This window comes from Photinus pyralis, unplaced genomic scaffold (genome assembly GCF_008802855.1).
Source record: "Photinus pyralis isolate 1611_PpyrPB1 unplaced genomic scaffold, Ppyr1.3 Ppyr1.4_LG1, whole genome shotgun sequence".
Classification (NCBI taxonomy): Eukaryota; Metazoa; Arthropoda; class Insecta; order Coleoptera; family Lampyridae; genus Photinus; species Photinus pyralis.
Window position 1 is genome coordinate 7,810,311 of NW_022170249.1, and position 16,938 is coordinate 7,827,248.

At 33.5% G+C, this 16,938-nt stretch overlaps 4 protein-coding genes across 7 annotated transcripts in view; 2 read left to right on the forward strand and 2 right to left on the reverse strand.

Moving 5' to 3' along the window:
* The first annotated feature begins 732 nt into the window (after positions 1–732).
* On the forward strand, positions 733–1,446 carry LOC116182411. Its single transcript, XM_031502948.1, has 2 exons — positions 733–1,044; positions 1,224–1,446. The coding sequence occupies exons 1-2, from the start codon at positions 828–830 to the stop codon at positions 1,343–1,345; spliced, it is 339 nt and encodes a 112-aa protein (XP_031358808.1). The 5' UTR covers positions 733–827; the 3' UTR covers positions 1,346–1,446.
* LOC116182382 (protein salvador homolog 1) lies at positions 1,381–6,153 on the reverse strand. 2 transcript variants are annotated; one of them, XM_031502927.1, is made up of 10 exons: positions 6,061–6,153; positions 5,948–6,010; positions 5,761–5,893; positions 5,495–5,714; positions 5,292–5,445; positions 3,886–4,147; positions 3,662–3,842; positions 2,337–2,518; positions 1,579–1,711; positions 1,381–1,530 (listed from the first exon to the last, which is right to left on the reverse strand). In XM_031502927.1, the coding sequence occupies exons 3-10, from the start codon at positions 5,849–5,851 to the stop codon at positions 1,458–1,460; spliced, it is 1,296 nt and encodes a 431-aa protein (XP_031358787.1). In that variant the 5' UTR covers positions 5,852–5,893; positions 5,948–6,010; positions 6,061–6,153; the 3' UTR covers positions 1,381–1,457. The 2 variants fall into 2 exon arrangements, with proteins under 2 accessions (XP_031358787.1, XP_031358779.1); XM_031502919.1 differs by having other exon boundaries at positions 5,948–6,111.
* Positions 5,863–7,875, forward strand: LOC116182396 (solute carrier family 25 member 45-like). Of its 2 annotated transcripts, none has more exons than XM_031502934.1 (5): positions 5,863–6,000; positions 6,519–6,794; positions 6,869–7,064; positions 7,412–7,515; positions 7,580–7,875. In XM_031502934.1, the coding sequence occupies exons 1-5, from the start codon at positions 5,961–5,963 to the stop codon at positions 7,825–7,827; spliced, it is 864 nt and encodes a 287-aa protein (XP_031358794.1). In that variant the 5' UTR covers positions 5,863–5,960; the 3' UTR covers positions 7,828–7,875. The 2 variants fall into 2 exon arrangements, with proteins under 2 accessions (XP_031358794.1, XP_031358798.1); XM_031502938.1 differs by having other exon boundaries at positions 7,412–7,519; positions 7,580–7,762.
* Positions 7,876–9,788: 1,913 nt separating this feature from the next.
* Positions 9,789–16,938, reverse strand: part of LOC116159550 (serine/threonine-protein phosphatase 2A 56 kDa regulatory subunit epsilon isoform) — a 41,146-nt gene continuing 33,996 nt past the window's right edge. Inside the window, exons 5-7 of one of the 2 annotated variants that reach the window (XM_031472556.1) lie at positions 16,231–16,460; positions 16,022–16,182; positions 9,789–10,922 (exon numbers count right to left, since the gene is read on the reverse strand). In XM_031472556.1, the coding sequence (XP_031328416.1) occupies positions 16,068–16,182; positions 16,231–16,460 (345 nt within the window). In that variant the 3' untranslated portion in view covers positions 9,789–10,922; positions 16,022–16,067. Of the gene's footprint in view, positions 16,183–16,230; positions 16,461–16,938 lie in introns of both variants that reach the window. The other variant, XM_031472555.1, reaches the window with a different exon arrangement.

The window sequence follows — 16,938 nt, forward strand, 5'->3', positions numbered from 1 at the left end:
CAGATTGGGGGACCCCTAGAACGATAACAACCCTAAACGCAAAAATCGTTCTAAAAATATATTTAACTCAAATCACTCCCACTAACCGATTATAATCAAATATTTTGTCTTTATATAAAAAACTATTTGTTTCAAAATCCTAAATACACCATTTAGTTTTCCTTTAAACTGCTATAGGTTTACAAAACAAGCTCAGTCTTACGCTCTATAGATACAATTTTTCAAATGTATCTGTATCTAGATACACATATAAAATCTGTCAGAACACTAATAACTTACAGGTTTTCTCAACCATATTTGAACAACTTCATGTTAATGTTGCCATTACCAGACGATATTCCATTTTTTATTACTTATCTTATCTTATCATTCTATTGATGATATGCTTACTATTTTCTCTTTTGTGTTTAAGCTATGTCTCCTTCTCTAATTGATTCACATTCTTCCTTCTACCACCTATTCCTGATTTGTTTCTGTACTCATGCACTGTTACTATCTGGGTTTCAGCAGTTTGATATATATGGTCAGTATTTTAAATTTCGTAAGAAAATAAAACATCATTAGCGTAAATAACAGAACGGTTTTTTTTTATAATCCCGTTGGGCTACTCTGCATTTAACTCAATATATTTGTAACCTCAATTACGCAGATAATAAATGGCATTTATTTAATATCGCACTGTATAACACCGAGTGTAGTAGATTTGTACCGTTAGCAGAGACACTTCCCTCCATGTCCCATGGTGAGTGAGTAGCACCACAATCTTTTGTGACATAACCATGTGATCCTTCAAAAATGTTTATATTTTTATCTGTATAAAAGAAAAAATGGCATTGTTCCAATTTCACTGGTTAACAAGATTAATTAAAAGACACACAAAACCAATTCCGGAAGGGACTGCTGATTTATGGAAGCGTCGACTGTCTTACTTGTACGCGATAATAGCATGGAATGCGTTCGGATTTGTAGCTTACAGTTGTTATACTGGAAACCAGGATTGGGCGAAACGTTTTAAATCTCCGGCGACATTGGAATCATCACCAGGTAATTGCTTAATTAATTTACACAATCTGGTAAAAGAATTCACGCCGATGGTGTGTTATTGAAAGTACTATCTCCATGAAAAATTTTGATCTGTTACATAAAGCCGTTTGTGTAGAAGTTGTGTAGTAATTAACTTCCATTTCAAAAAATAAAGCATTTATATTTCAACGTATTTACAGCACGACAATGGACACAAACCTTAAAAATAAAAGATGCAACAGTATACAAGATCTCTGGATCAAATCTTTCAAGATATGAAATTCACAATGAATTCCCAGCAGAAGATGAAGCGGAAAAGTAGAGGATTTTGGGCATAAATAGTCAAACATTTTATGATTTGGTACTTCAGCGTAGAGTGCAAATAATTAATCTATAAGGTAAAAATAAATATTTCAACAATAATAGGAACGTTATTATTTCCCAGTCACAGCTCTAGTGTTACTTTGATTTTCGCGGAACTTCTCCATTTCAACTAGTAAAGCAGCTCTACAATGAACATGTATTAACAGTCAGTATTTGCTTATTTACACATACCTATAAGATTCGTAACGCATTACGATTTTTTCCAGCTCTTGCTTGTATAGTCTAGTAAGCATTGCATTGTAGCAGTCCAATTCGTTTACACGAAACATATCCCAGCGCAATTTGTAGTCTAAATCAGCAGTCGCTAAAAATATTTTTCTTTCAAATGCAAAGAAGTGCATATGACCAACTGGATAAAGTCGCAAGTTTTGTTTTGCTTGAAATAGTGAAGATCCCACATCCTTCAAACTTCGCCCATCTGTTTACTCAGTGAAGTAGGTACGTTTTTTAACAATCTTGATATGTAAACACATTGCAAATGAGTTGCCTAAAAAAATTAAGTCAAGACTACCCTTAATTACAAATTAATGTAATTAATATGTCTGTCTGTTTCTATCACATGTAGAGAGTGTGCAGGAATACGTACACCGCGTTCGTCTCTTTCACACAGAACAGTTGTCACAATTGTAAGTAGCGCACAAGAAAGAAACATGTATATTGTTCCGTGTGAAAGAGAATGGCGCAGTGTACCAGCTGCTCGTGGTGTAGGCTCTCACCATGTGATAGAAGCAGACAAATATTAACCACATTAATGAAAAATAATGGTAACCTTGACTTAATTTTTTTTAGGCAACCCATTCGCAATGTGTTTGTCTCGGTGTTTGTTTACATATTAAGATTGCTAAAAAATGTATTTCACTTGATAAACAGATGAGTGAAGGTTGACCTTATGTCGGATCTTGTACTAAAATACTGTCTCACTTTCTTACCTTTGAAATACACTGTAAGCCAATGGGGTATTTCCTCTAATAAATACGGGCTAGCAGGTACAAGGACACTATGCGGTTGATAGTGTATGTGGCGTGGAGGGTTCAGGTATCGAATTTCGGGCTGATAATTATAACATGGCACCAGACAAGGATGTTCATACTGAACTTGTCTAGTAATGTGACTGCAACATAATTACATTTCACATTATTCGTGAACATCTCTAAATCCACAATGACCACATATGCATATAGTAGGCTAGTTCACTGAATTTTGAGCTAGGGGGCGTTGTAGAGTACATATGTTTAAAGTCACTAGATATAGAAAGTACCGCAATCATCCGCCATTTTTGGGCAAATTTGCTGCCAACTTAAAAAAAATTGACAAATAAAATCTGAATAGCTGTCATATTTTATAACCTAACTTCATAGTACTGTCATGTTTTATAAAAATATATACAGATATCTCCAAACAGGTGGAACAATCCGTAACATTAAAGTTACTAGAATCTGGTAATTTCCGCCATTTTTGGGCAAAAATCATGCGTTCTCTCTCTAACACACGAGCCTAATGGATTGCGGTACTTTCTATATTTAGTGACTTTACATATGTTTACAGTGACCTATAGAATGAGTGTGGTCATACGGTTGTGTTATTTTCTATTGGTAGTTAGGATATCCACCATGTTTTGGCCAAATACCAATCAGCTCACTGATAAATTGGAAAAAACATGACCGATATGTAGCATTATGACGACACTGCCTTTATACAGTCACTATAAATTTGTTCACAGGGACCGTATAAAAAGAGTGTTCTAGTCTGTCATTTTTTTTTCAAATTTATCATTGATTGGTTTAATCGAATTGGTAGATTTCTAGCAATCCTGTGTATTTGGTTAAAACATGGAAATTCCAAATATAGGAAAAAAATTGTTGGTTTGTCCCTCTCTATCACCAATTTTTTTTTATACACAGTATCCTTTAATTCTTATAGCAATAGCGCAATTCTAGTACTACTTTCAATGGTATGAATGAATGGAGAAGTATTAAATGTTCATTTCCAGTCATCTTTGAGTATGCCTCACTCTACTCCTTTACTAACGTGTATTTTCTTGCAGCCAGGTATTTAAGAAAATAACCTTCTTGTTAATAAATAAATGTTGTTTTATTTACCTTATCCATGAGACAAAGGTTCTTATCAAGAGCAAGATGGAGAAACCAAATTCAAGAAACAAATGGAAATTTCATTTGCATATTTTTGTCGACTTGGTCACAAAGTAAAAAAGAAAAGTGGTCATTGTGTTGTGCTCTTTCTCAATCATACTCACTTAACGTAGTAAACCCCATAGTGAGGAGAGTGAATACATTGCCAGCCAGTCGGCAAACCCTCTTGTTCTAGAGGATGCGACCAGTGTGTTGTTTTCGTATTGTGGTCTATATAATACTTTCGGCCTCGTAACGTATAATCAACAGACCATCCTAAAGGTAAAGGTAATTCTTCCGATTGTCCTAAACAAAAAGTGTCTTTAACAATACAATTTGTAAATCTCACCTTGACCAGTATCAGATGCCTCAATACTCTGTCGTATCGCGACAGACTCACTGTACGTCATCCCATGGGATTGTGGTCGATACCTTTCTGCATTTACATTACTGTAAATTGGTGAGGTATCGATTCCCCTTCGGACGTTTGCTGTTTCAATTGTATTTTGATAAATGGGTGAACTGCTGTGATTATAATTTGTTTCCGAGTTTGAAGTGTCTGATGAAGGCAACGGGTAAATTTGATCTATTTCTACATAGTTCGCATTATTCTACAAAAGAAGGGCTAAGTAAATACAATATTCAAAGTAAGAGTAAAGTGAATCAAACTATGTTGGATAGTTCCTGTTCTTACATTTCGTAAGCTACTATCTGAACTGTGTCCAAAAGGGCAACGTCAAGTATGTAGAGAATTAAAGAATACATACTAAAAACACTATAATGAACTCCTTAAGGTTCTCAAGGTAGACACAATACACCATGGAACCGGACAATTGGGCACTGCAGGGACGACTGAGAAGAGAAAATTTGGTACCAACATAAGTAGTTTTTCTAGTCCTCTGACAGGCCTTTGCTGCTTTATTGGGTTATACCATTGTATATACACGTAGTATATATGCAACTGATGAGAGATACAACTGAAAATGAACTAATTTGTACATCATTAGATGAGAAAAAATCATCTTTTGATTGGTGTCATTATGATCCCTCTAAATTAATAAGGAGAGCAATGATCTGCAAAAAACGTTTTTCCCAAGTTAATTGCTTATGTTCCGTTTTGAAATATTCACCCGGTATATATCACTTACAAGAAACACTCTGACTTTTGTAATTATGAACCGATTTTGACCAAACTTTAAGGGTTGATGTAACTCATAAATATCTCGGCCAATTTCGCCATATTGAACAAAACGGCAGGCACTTTTGTATGTTAATGCGGTTAAAGAAAACTATTTACACCTGATCGGCAGAGCCGAAAGTGATTTTTTTATCTTTTATCTCATTCCGAAAAAATCCAATATGGTGTCCATAATAAAAATTCTGATAACAGATTCAGATTCATCGAAAAAAAGGACTGTTTAAGCTAGAAAATGAAAACCAAATTTGAATGACTTTTTCAGTTTTTTGGTGACATTTCAGTTGTTTTGAAGGATTTTTGAAAAATTTCAAATGCGTTTTTTACTGACAAAAAGGGTCAACTTTGTGCCCCCATTTGAATAATCGACCCTGTATCTCTCACTGTTACGGAGATACCAATGTGGAGCCACTAATTTGAACCACCCTGTACAATGGAAACTTCTTAACCTCACTTAAATATTTTTATATAATTTAGTAGTCGATACCTAATCTACAACTAAACCCAAATAATAATTTGGGAACAACAAATAATTTTTTCCTAATTTTAAACATACCTACCGCAGATTGATCGAAATTATATGACGAGTTTAGAAATTGATTTGCGTATGTGTGTTGAGAATCTGAGGCACTGTAAATCACATTTGTTGAAACAGGTTGACTTGGCACAGAAGAATTACTTTCATTAGCAATTCCTACTGAAAGATTAGCAAACCTAAAACATGTAAAGATAGCACTTTTCTCCTACCACTTCCTTAAATCACCTTGTTGCTAGATCTGGTACGGACGAACTGGGTGTGTATTTACCTTCATGCGCACCTAAACCTACATCACTAATCATCGTTTTCTGATTGCCAAATTTTTGTATGGTCGTACTGGGTTGGGAAATTGCATTATTGGAAATTGAGGGTACATTCGAGGATAGTGATGTTCTGCTTTGGTTAGATACTTTACGCTTTGGTTCCGTCGTCCATACATTAATAACTGAAATTGTTAATATAAAACTCGGCCAATTACCACTTGGTATTACTCGGCATTTCAGGCGGTGTATCTTTTTTAACATACTTGCCGACGACTCCTTCTTTTATCGTTCTTAATTCTTTATTCTTTCTTGACAGCATTGTCTGTCATTAAATGTCACAAAAATTCCAGTACAAAATGAACTAAAAAGAAGATGTTTTAATTTTGGCAAACTATTCCAAGATCTCTTAAATTACAAGTCGAATATTTATGATAGACTGGATTAACTTCATTGCAGGATGGTTGGGAGGTAAGTCAACCTAATGTTACATTTTGTAAAAAAGTCTCTAATGTAATTGTAAGGTCTTACGATCACGATGAAAAATTTTATTGACGCACATTGTTTATAAAAATATTTATCATAACCGCAAAAATATCCTTTGTCTGCATAATATCTGGGTAACGCGCACGCGCAGAGTTGGAGCACACAGGTGTTACACACCATTGGCGTAACATGTACCTGGTGGCGTTGCCCAACATCAAAAGTATGCTTTGGTAGTCATGGCGACGATCGTCTTACATTTTATTTTTTTCCTCATTAACCACGTTACCACGTACGCTCACGAAATTTCAGTCATGAAGACTCTCAACAATTAACTATTAAATCCTTGATTTCAACAATAAAATTACAGGGCTTTTTATTTGATACTAAAATTCAAATTCGTCTAACGGTTATTTATTTTATTAAACCTTGCATTCGAGTCTATCCACATTTTGGGCTCACACAAGTCACAATCCTTTTATCTTACTCGGACTTTTATTCTATAGGGATAGCTGGATTAATAATAGGTCATCCCATGGACACATTAAAAACTCGCCAGCAATCAACCGGACATTCGTTATCGACTACTATAAAAGAAATCTACCAGCACGAAGGAATAAGAGGATGTTATAAAGGATTTTTTGTGCAGTATTTCACTGTTGGGCCGGCAAATGCGGTATTTTTCTTTGCGTATGGCGAAAGTCTGAAAGTGGTACAAAAAAACGGTTCTGGTCGAGTAGATTTCAATGATACCAAATGGAGGATGAACGTAGCTCTTGCAGGTAGACATTTACTGTCTTATTATATTAACCGCGAAAGGGTTTTGATAAATGTATATTTTTGATCTACTCCAAAGGGTTGCTTGCCGGAACGGTACAAGTTATTGTGACCTCTCCAATTGAATTTGTTAAAACCTTGTTGCAAACCGGAAATTCACGATCATTGAAAAATGGCGGACCGCAGTATAAAACTGCAATTCAAGCAATTAGAGGTATATACCGTAGAGGAGGACTATTAGGATTTTACCGAGGATTTATCCCAACGTTTTGGCGGTAATTACATAACTTTAATTATACATACCGGCTAGTTCACGTAAATTAGGATCACCAAATATTTATATACCTAATCGCTCTCTGTACCTAAAAGCCCCCATTTTTGTCGTGAATCTTCCGTTCTATTCTTTGTACGCAACCCTGACGCCGTTATGTATCTTGTTGTTAAGTATGAAAAATATAGCTCTCTAAACATATAAGTACCTATATGTATGTCTAATAAAGTAATTCTCAGCAATAAGACGGCCAGAGTCCAGTCCAAAGTGTGATATGAAGCGGGTAAACTTGGCCCATTAAAAAATAGTCATTACAATTACAATAAAAACACAAGTCAATGTATATTGCAGTGATGGCGCTTCTAGTTCAATTTACCTGGTTGTTTATGAATCACTAAGACCGCGCAATAGAGAGCATGCTTTAACAGAATTAATTACTGCAGGAGGTATGGCAGGTGCGTAAGTACTATGATAATATTTTGATACCTCCTCCTACATTTAGAAAATTATTATCTCCAGGTTCGGCCTCTTGGTCCCTATTAGTGCCCTTTGATGTTATAAAAACAAGACTGCAAACCGACAATCCACTGAACCCCCAATATACAGGGATGATTGACTGTGCGATTAAATTGAGCCGCAGAAAGGGACTAAAGATATTTATGAAAGGATTCTGGGTAACAACCTTACGTGCATTTCCTGTGAACGCTGCACTATTTCTTGTATATGAATTCAGCGTGGAACTGCTACAAAATATATTCCACGTATGATTTGTACTGTGTTCTTGTACTGTGCACAATTATTAAACAAATTCTTCAAACTGCAAGGATCGTATACTTTATATGAAATTTATACGTCTGTGACATGAGGTTAATAAATATTTATTCCATTTGATTGATATACACATAGACGTATGAAATATGTCTATGGATACGCACTGTATGATTTGAATCTTTTATTTATGGAATACTCTGTACTGATTTTAAGAGCAAATTTACTCTATGGTTAGTCAGTTATTCATTTTGACCAACCGAAAAAATTCGAACATCGAAATTCCCTAGTGTTATAAATATCTAAAATTGTACCACGTGTTGTGTAAGTATAAAATTAAAATCGTTGAAATAAATATCTTTGGTCTTCTTTAACATAAATTCTCTTAATTTTTTATCGTATTCGTATTCCGCCTTTGTATTTAATTCCATAATTACAATCTTGGGTAGTAAATAACACTAACCTAACATTTTCATAGGTTGAAGGATGGCCAAGTCAAAGAATCACACAAATCATAACCAAAGTAAGTGCCTTAAAATTTCTAGTAAAATATTTTTAAAATACAATGTTCTACAGACCGTAAGGATCACCGTAATGGGATCAAACGACCAAAACGTTTCAGACAGGAGTCGACGTTAGGCGTAAGTTTATAGTTTGGAATAATCATCTTTATTAACAAGCAAAATCGTAGGTTTGTGCTAAATTCTTGAAGAATTTGAAATTTGCCAAAAAACACAATCTTAACACAAAGCAACAGTTGAAACGGGGGGCATACAGGAAGGGTCTGCGAGAAGCCAGGGCAAAGAAAAATGCCACTCCATAAATTGTTTTAATTCATTCTTTGTATTGAAATAAAGTTTTTTAAACCAATTTTAAAACTTATTAATTTGCATTACAAATGTGGTTTGTAGTTTCCATATGTTACCTACTATCAAAGATCATACTACAGATCTTTGCTACTATCTAGTAGTGGAAGTAGATAAGTTGCAAATTCTGTAGTGTAACTTTCTGAAGTGAGTATTTACTTCTGCTACATTGCGTTAGGGTCAGGGACTTTTCAATAGACTGGGACTGGTCTACTGCTTAATACTGAGAGGAGAGTGCTATTGCCACTTCTATATTTCATGTAGTAGTATCATTTTTAAACATTTTGCATTTACAATGTTACCACCCCAAAAGATGCTATTACAAAATAAGGCAAAGACACTTCGTGATGAACTTTACACTATTCACTATTCTGAAGTGCATTTTCTTGCCTTGGACAACATGCGTTTTCTTACGCACCAAAAAGTTAATTTTCAGGAATTTGTAAAATGTAACTAATAAACACAGCTAAAGGGCACAATTACAAAAGCCATATAAACTACGATTGCATGAATCTGGTATACCAACAAGGGATGAGCAGAGTGATACACACTATTACTCAGTCTCTGCTGAAAATCTTTATAGTAAAACATCTGCATTAAACGATCTAGGAACACATGAAGTGAAGTATGGATTAGTGCTGCAGTGCACTCGACAGCTTCTCAAATATTAGTGCCTGGGCATACTGCCATATTAAGGGTAATGAAATGGTAAAAAAGGCTTGTGTCTTCAATCCTGTAGTTCGGCGCGGTTCCTCCAATATAAAACAAATGATTTTAATTTTAAAATTTTTTTAAAAACCGCGCCGAACATACTCCACAAAATGGGCCTAGAAGTAGACCTACTTTGTAGCGGGTAGGAGGGCACAGAAAAAACTCCTATATATACTAACTGTGTTACTGCGAGATATACAGCAGGTCAATGGACAACTTCCTTGAGTAAATGAAGATGCACCTGAGAATGCTGTAAGACACTGCACCCAGAAGGATTCTAGATATTACAATAGATCTTAAGGTCGCTGTACTGTGACATGATAGGAAATCCCCCCGAGGATAATAATATATAGGTTGAGGTATGCGAAATGAAAATATCGAAAGAAATTTAACAATATATTTTTCATATATCTACAAGTTTTATAGTGATTTAGATATATTACATTACTTTATGCCTAATGAGGGAAGGGCATTTATAGTGGCCCTATCTTTTCATACAGTAGCAATGGTTATGCAAATTTTCAGCATGACATTCATGGAACTAAATTACTTTCGGTTCACTCGTCTCCCTTAACCAATACATATCTTATGAATATCACACCACATCACAAATTTCTAGATATTAATAAATATTGAAACGTCAATCAATTATTATAATTTTCGAGCTTCACTTTACATAATAAAAACGACTTATTAACATTATCCAGTTTACAAAAAAATAGAAACTTTCTAAATTTTGGAAACTCACATTTATTATCGTTCGTTGGACGAAATTTTACAAATTACTTTCAATTAAAAATTATATTTGGATGCACAAGCACACCTGAGTCACGTTATTTATTATTAGGCACTACTTAAATTCTTACTTAATATGATTCCCTGATAAGTACCTTTTAAGAAGCAAACCCACCTCCGATATCATATTAAATTAATAATAAACTGGACAATTAATACTTTTTGTTTCAAAAACTGAAATGTTTATTTAAGGACAAGTAGTGATTGTTCGTCAGCATAATTTTCTCTTTTTTTAAGTAATCATAATCAACCGCATAAAAATAGTGAAAGCAAACAAGTTCCATGAATATACAACATGATCAGATCATAACTAGAAATTGAGCTGTCATGCAAAACTTAACGTAATGTTAAGTCATTTATAATTTAACTACCTAAAACACAATTTGCTATTATCTTATTACCTTATATATACTTTTATATATAAAGCATCTAAGGTGAACATAACAGTGCTTCTAAAAAAGTTTCGGTAGTGAAGTGGCACCATTGTATAGAAAAATTTCTACGGCTGTATAAATTGTACAATTTTAATACACTACTATACATATTTTATACTGATGATCCTTATATATAAATAGTCATACTCGTGTTTGTTAAATAAAACATATGACTCAAATTTTTGGTTTGTCAACAATCCAGCGAATAAAAAATTTTAATTCGTTAAAAATGCTTCTAGGTGCGGTATCTGCATAAAAAAATGTCGACTACACTTACACAATGTCATTCTGAAATACAAATAAACGATCTTTAAACAAAAATTCAATCCTAAAAGATATTGGTCGCATTCCACAATTGGTCGCAAACACATTTTTACAAATTATACAGCCCTAATCTGTACAATAACATTACATATAATCTTTCACTCATCCGACCAGCCATACGAACTTATGCAGAGCACATATAAAATTACTGTGGTTAAAATTGCGTTTGAAATGAGATTGGAATTTTACTTACACTAAAGACGCGGACAAAGTGAAATCAGTCAAAAAATTGTGATGGTTTCGCCAATTTAATAACAAACCTAATAATAACCAGCAAAGATCAGGCCGTGCGTTAACAAATTCCGTATAATTATTACATCTATCGTTTTGAACTAATATTATATGCACTTAGGTCCGTAGAATAAGCAATATTTGTGCTCGGTGAATTCTTATATTATGTAGTTTACAGTCTAATAAATAAAATAGAAAAGATATTTTATCTATTAACAATTTTAAGTCGTACTCGTTCAAATATGTGAGGAATTACGCAAGGAGTTTCATTTTTTTTTGTGTATAAAACTGCTCCAATCTATTTCACCATAACACATTTGGCAAACTATGCGTTTGAAAGTTAATTGTGTTGTGCATGGTGGTATCTATAATGTGAAGAAGTGACTCTATAAAGATGTTACTTTCTATTGGTAGTCGGTAGATGCGCCATGTTTTAACCAATACACTGGATTGGTAAAAATTAACCGGAAAACCAAGGTGAAGAGTAAACTTCCTAGAAACAATTGTGGGAATAATATTGTGACCATGGTAAAATCTACAAATTCGGATAAACCAATCAGCTCAATGACAAATTTGGAAAAAACATGGCAGACACGGATCATATGGCCACATTCTCTATACTAGAAGAAACAGGCACAAGTATTCAAATACCCAATGAAGAACAAACAAATGACTCTCAAAAACCTCCATTGATCAGTCACATTTTTGTGAAAATAAATACAGAGTAGTTTCCATTAAGGATAACACAGTTCCGTATCTTGGAGCAGGTACACTGTAGAGTTGTCTAGTTACTGGGATTCGTTTTATATATGTACCCATTTCTAGCGCAATGAGGTGTACCTATTATAGCTGTATGAAGGAGAACTTATCGTCAACACTACATTTCGTAGGTGTGAAACAGATAATCAAAATATTAATATAATAATTCTGTTCAATTTCTACTACAATTAACACAAACATGCTGCACCTGTTTTGTTAAGAGATCACACAAAGGCTTGCGACGAAAATCTAATTGGTTATATTGCATTTGTTAACTCATTCATAGACAAAATAGGTTTTGATAAAGAAAACAATTTCGAGGTTTTTTTTTTAATTTCAGTATATCTGTTCATCTTACAAAGAAAAATGTTCCTTATGTAATCCACTAAAAAACAGAGAAATGACATGCTATTAAAAAAATTTTTCAAGAGAGCAAACTATCCAATCTTTTTTATACCTTTTATACAATGTACAAGCCTAGTATTTAATTTAAATCTGAGATTGACTTAACATAAAATGACCTATCACCTGTACCAATACAGCCCAAAAGTACTGATCGGAAATAGCATGGTATGCATGATTTTCATGGTATTTTATTACTGTCATAAATTTAGTCCTTCAAAACCAATTAGTGACAAAAGAAAATTAGTCATAGTCATGACATGACTGCCTGAACTGACTCCTATCTCGAGAACTATACAAGAGCTGAGAGGTTGGTTAAATTAGCATTTTGCAAAACTATTTTAATGAGCAGGAAAAAAAATTTTTTCAACCAGTGGTTTACAAACTGTGGATACCAACTTTGTTCCTTTAAATGGAACTATATTTTTGTTATTTCCTTATTTGATAAAGAATTTTATTCTGAATTCAGTGAGATAACAATTTTTATGAGAAAAATGCCTGTTTAGATTTATTTTATTATAGCTAAAATAAGTGTGCCATGGACGAAACAAGAATATGGATTCAGATTTTACTAGTGCTGTAATCGAAACAAGAGCACTATTTATGTTGTTTACAACTGCAAGGTACTATTAGTGAATTATTATTGTGTGATTACTGAATAAGTTCAATTTCATAGAAAAGTGCATAATTTTACTCGTGATGAAAAAGTTGAAGTGGTACATTTCAGCAAGAAAAAATACCTTTGCCGCAGTTAGAATGTATCAGCTAGATTATGTGCTAATACAAAAACAACATAATTAATGATATTGAAATAGAGATTTTGGCCTATTTTGAAGCAAATCCCATCTATTAGAATGGCTGCTACCAAGTACTAGTGTAGTGTAAGAAGAGTACATACAATTTTAAAAAGCAATAAATTAAACTTTAAAAAGTCCAACATTTCCATCTTGGAGACGATGAAAGACGCCTTGAGTTTTGTTATTCGTTGTTGGTATCCACAGTTTGTGAACCACTGGTTGGGAAAAAATTTTTTTGGGCTCATTAAAAAAGTCTTAATATTTTTACCCAAAATCATCATGAAACCTTCATTTTCATGCCTACTTTATGTCAGGAAAGTGTTAGTTTCCATGACGGAGGCAGGCCAGTATACTTTTCCTGCTGTCTGTCACTTTACCGGCCGCTCTTGTCACTTTACCTGCCGCACCTGTCACATTGCTAAATGTCTATAATGACTCCTGTCATCATTGACAGATTAGCATTAATCAAAAGTTCTATACGAAAATTGAAATTTGTTAAAATACGATTTCGGGTAAAATTTAGTACAAAGGGCCTTCTATTTCAATATTTCCTCGCCAGTAATGTATCATTTTCCTGACTTATATGTAAATATCTATTTTGTACCCATTTAAAATAAGTAAAATAGAAATTGTTTGCTAATTAAACCATCCTCTTATAGCTCTCAAGATAGCAATAATGGAAAAAATAAAATGAATAGGGTCACTATTAAAGATGTAATCAAAGCTCTAACGTTCAAACCGTTTGAGATGTACGACATGAAAATTAGAATGAAATTCGGTTCACATATTTTGAGGTGTAGCCGCCATATTGAATTTTTTTAAATGGCACCATAGATCATGTGATACATCATCTTAAAACATGTATGGTGATACATTAGAAAATAATGCAGAAAAATTAGAAAAACCTTACCATACACTTGGCTGCTATTGTATTGCAGTTTAATTTAGATACCTTTAAATTAATAGAACGTCGAAAATTAACAAAAACCATTTAACATGTGTTTAATAAGTGACAAAAACACGGGACATATGGTTTATTTCCTTACAACTATTGTATTACATGAGAAATAAATCTTAATTTTATGAAACATGAACCATTTAAGAGAGTTTTTTCTCTGTTTTTCTAATTTAACACCATACATGTTTAGGTAGTAAGGGGAAAAAAATTTACTTTCCAATGATGTACACTTGACCTATGTTGCTATTATTAAAAAAATTCAAGATGGCAGTCGCACTGAAAACAATTTTTTTACCTCAAAACATAATTTTCATCTTTCTATGTTTAATGGCAACCCTGTATAATATTGTTTACATCAAACAACGGTAGTAGTTTCTTGAATTCTACGAAATAAGTTCATGCTTGTAGTTTTGTCGTTGATTTTCAACTTTCATTTAACACATCAGATACTTTTCAAAAATGGTTTTCTAGCCTTTGTTTCCATTTGGACACTCTCATGTCTTCTTAATTGCCACTATCATCTGACAGATGAAACATATCTTTTCTCAGTTCCTTCTCTCCTAAAGATGTAACTTCAGTGTAGTACAAGATTTCCGAGTTGTTATTTTTGAGCTGTTCTAATCCAAAACGCACTTGGTGAGAATGCTGAATTTCACTTTATGATTTGTAGAAAATTAAACGAAAATTCCAATAGACGTTATGTATCACGTCTGTTCAAAAATGTATATTAATCAACCCAGCTCATTGTGACCTCCTGTTCAATTAACTGTAAATATAAGACATTGGTGAAAAATACCATAACATCTCTATTTAAATATTGAGACATTTTTTCTTCTTCAACTAACGACTTCCTTATTAAAATAACGAAAATTATGGCACATCTAGAAACATTATTAATCACATCTACCGTTTGAGGCTCGTATGTAGTGCTTATATACCTTACAAACCTGTTTTTCTCAAATTTTTCGACCTAGGTTCCCAAGATACGGAAGAATCTCAGTATTTATCCTTAATGAAAGACCCTGTACATGTAAACAACAGACTGACATAAAAACTTTTTTGTTATTTGAACTTAAAGTGACATCTCAAACAACAAAACACTGTATGCATTGTTCACACAATTTTGTTATAAGATTCTCAGTTTTTCTTCCCTGAAATATCGACTCAAAATATACTGGGCATTTCTTCCTAGCCGAATTTCTATATGATCCATCGAAGTGTTAAAGGGATGAGAGGATAGATTGTCGGAATTAAACTAAAGAAGACCCCTGCTTTTTTCTCATTCACACTGCACAAGTGCTGATCAAATTAGATAAAACTCCTCACATTATTACTCACATAAAAATTCAGCTTAGTAACTTTAGTCACGTCAGACTTATGATGAAGTCCTTTTGGCACTCATAAAAATAAATTACGATTAGAAAATAATTGCAGAATATCTCCGACCGGTCACCTTAGGTGTCGGCAATGTAATGAAAGTGAAGTGGATCAACCGCAGTCCAAACACAAACCGTAACCACGTTGCATAGCTATTTACAGTTGACCAGTTATACTATAGCACATATTTATAACATCGTCCTGTCCTTCACAGCAATTATAACACCACAAGACAGGCAGTTAGTATACATTCACAATAATTTAAAAAATACACCTTGAATATGACGAAACTAACACTTGCATTTTGAGAACTGTCTAGCCACATCAGTTCTGGCCCCGCTCGGTACACACAAAATTACAGAAGACACCTAAATGATCTTTATTAAGCGACAAAGAAAATATCTTCACAAAATTACACTTAATTCGACTATGTCTATCAAAATTATAGAACTACAGTAAACAAAAACAAGTATTAATCAAACAATAATTTAGAGTGTTCCGAGCTGTTACCATACACTGTGAATGCGTCAATTACTCACCAACGCATAGCTAAATGTGGGTTGGGGCAACAGTTAGGCTGTGGTATCACTTTTTATTGGCGGGACTATTGGCAATGGGCGTTACTTTTTTATTATGATTTAACTCCAACTCGGCTAATCGTTTCCATAGTTCATCTCTTTCTTTTTCTCTTTTCTTTTCTCTGAAAAGTTTTTTTGAGTGCAACCGTCGGGAGCAAAACAAAACTTACTTTTGCCTTTCCGCTTTGTAGGTAGCCGTTAATTCGTCAAACAGTTTCGAATTCATTTCCATAAACGTCTTGAGTACATTGTATACAAGCGCTACTATTGTCTGGTTCCAGTGTTCTTTCGAAATTCGATACAGTGCAGGAAACATAATTGGCATTATAACGTGATTGTTTTCTTCCATAAGAGACATAATGTACTCGTTGTTCCAAAAGTACAAAGCTCGCTCTGCTACCTAAAATTTGTTTAAATCAATATTATATTACATGTTTTTATAATTTAAACATTCACATTACATTATGCTTTGATATAGTTCAATTCAAAATAAAACCACCATTTAATAGCTCATAATCAATAATCTCAAACTGAAAACCAAAACATTTGGGTCTCAATATCACATAAGGTGTATGAGTCATACACAACTTACTTTGAATTAAAGTATAATTATATTCCGTTCAATAGTTATTGTCCCAGTAGTAGGCCATGTTGTGATGAAATTCACTATATGTGTATATGGTAATTTCCTGTCAATGTGCAAAACCTAATTGCCAGATTTAGTTTTGGATTTTGTTGTAATTTTGTTATAGGTTAATACGTATAAATTTCATGAGAAACAACTTGCTCAATATGTTTCATATACTTTATTGAGTAGGTAAATGGCTCTAATGAACATTATTAATTTCAAAAGGCTGTTATATATGAACTTATTTACA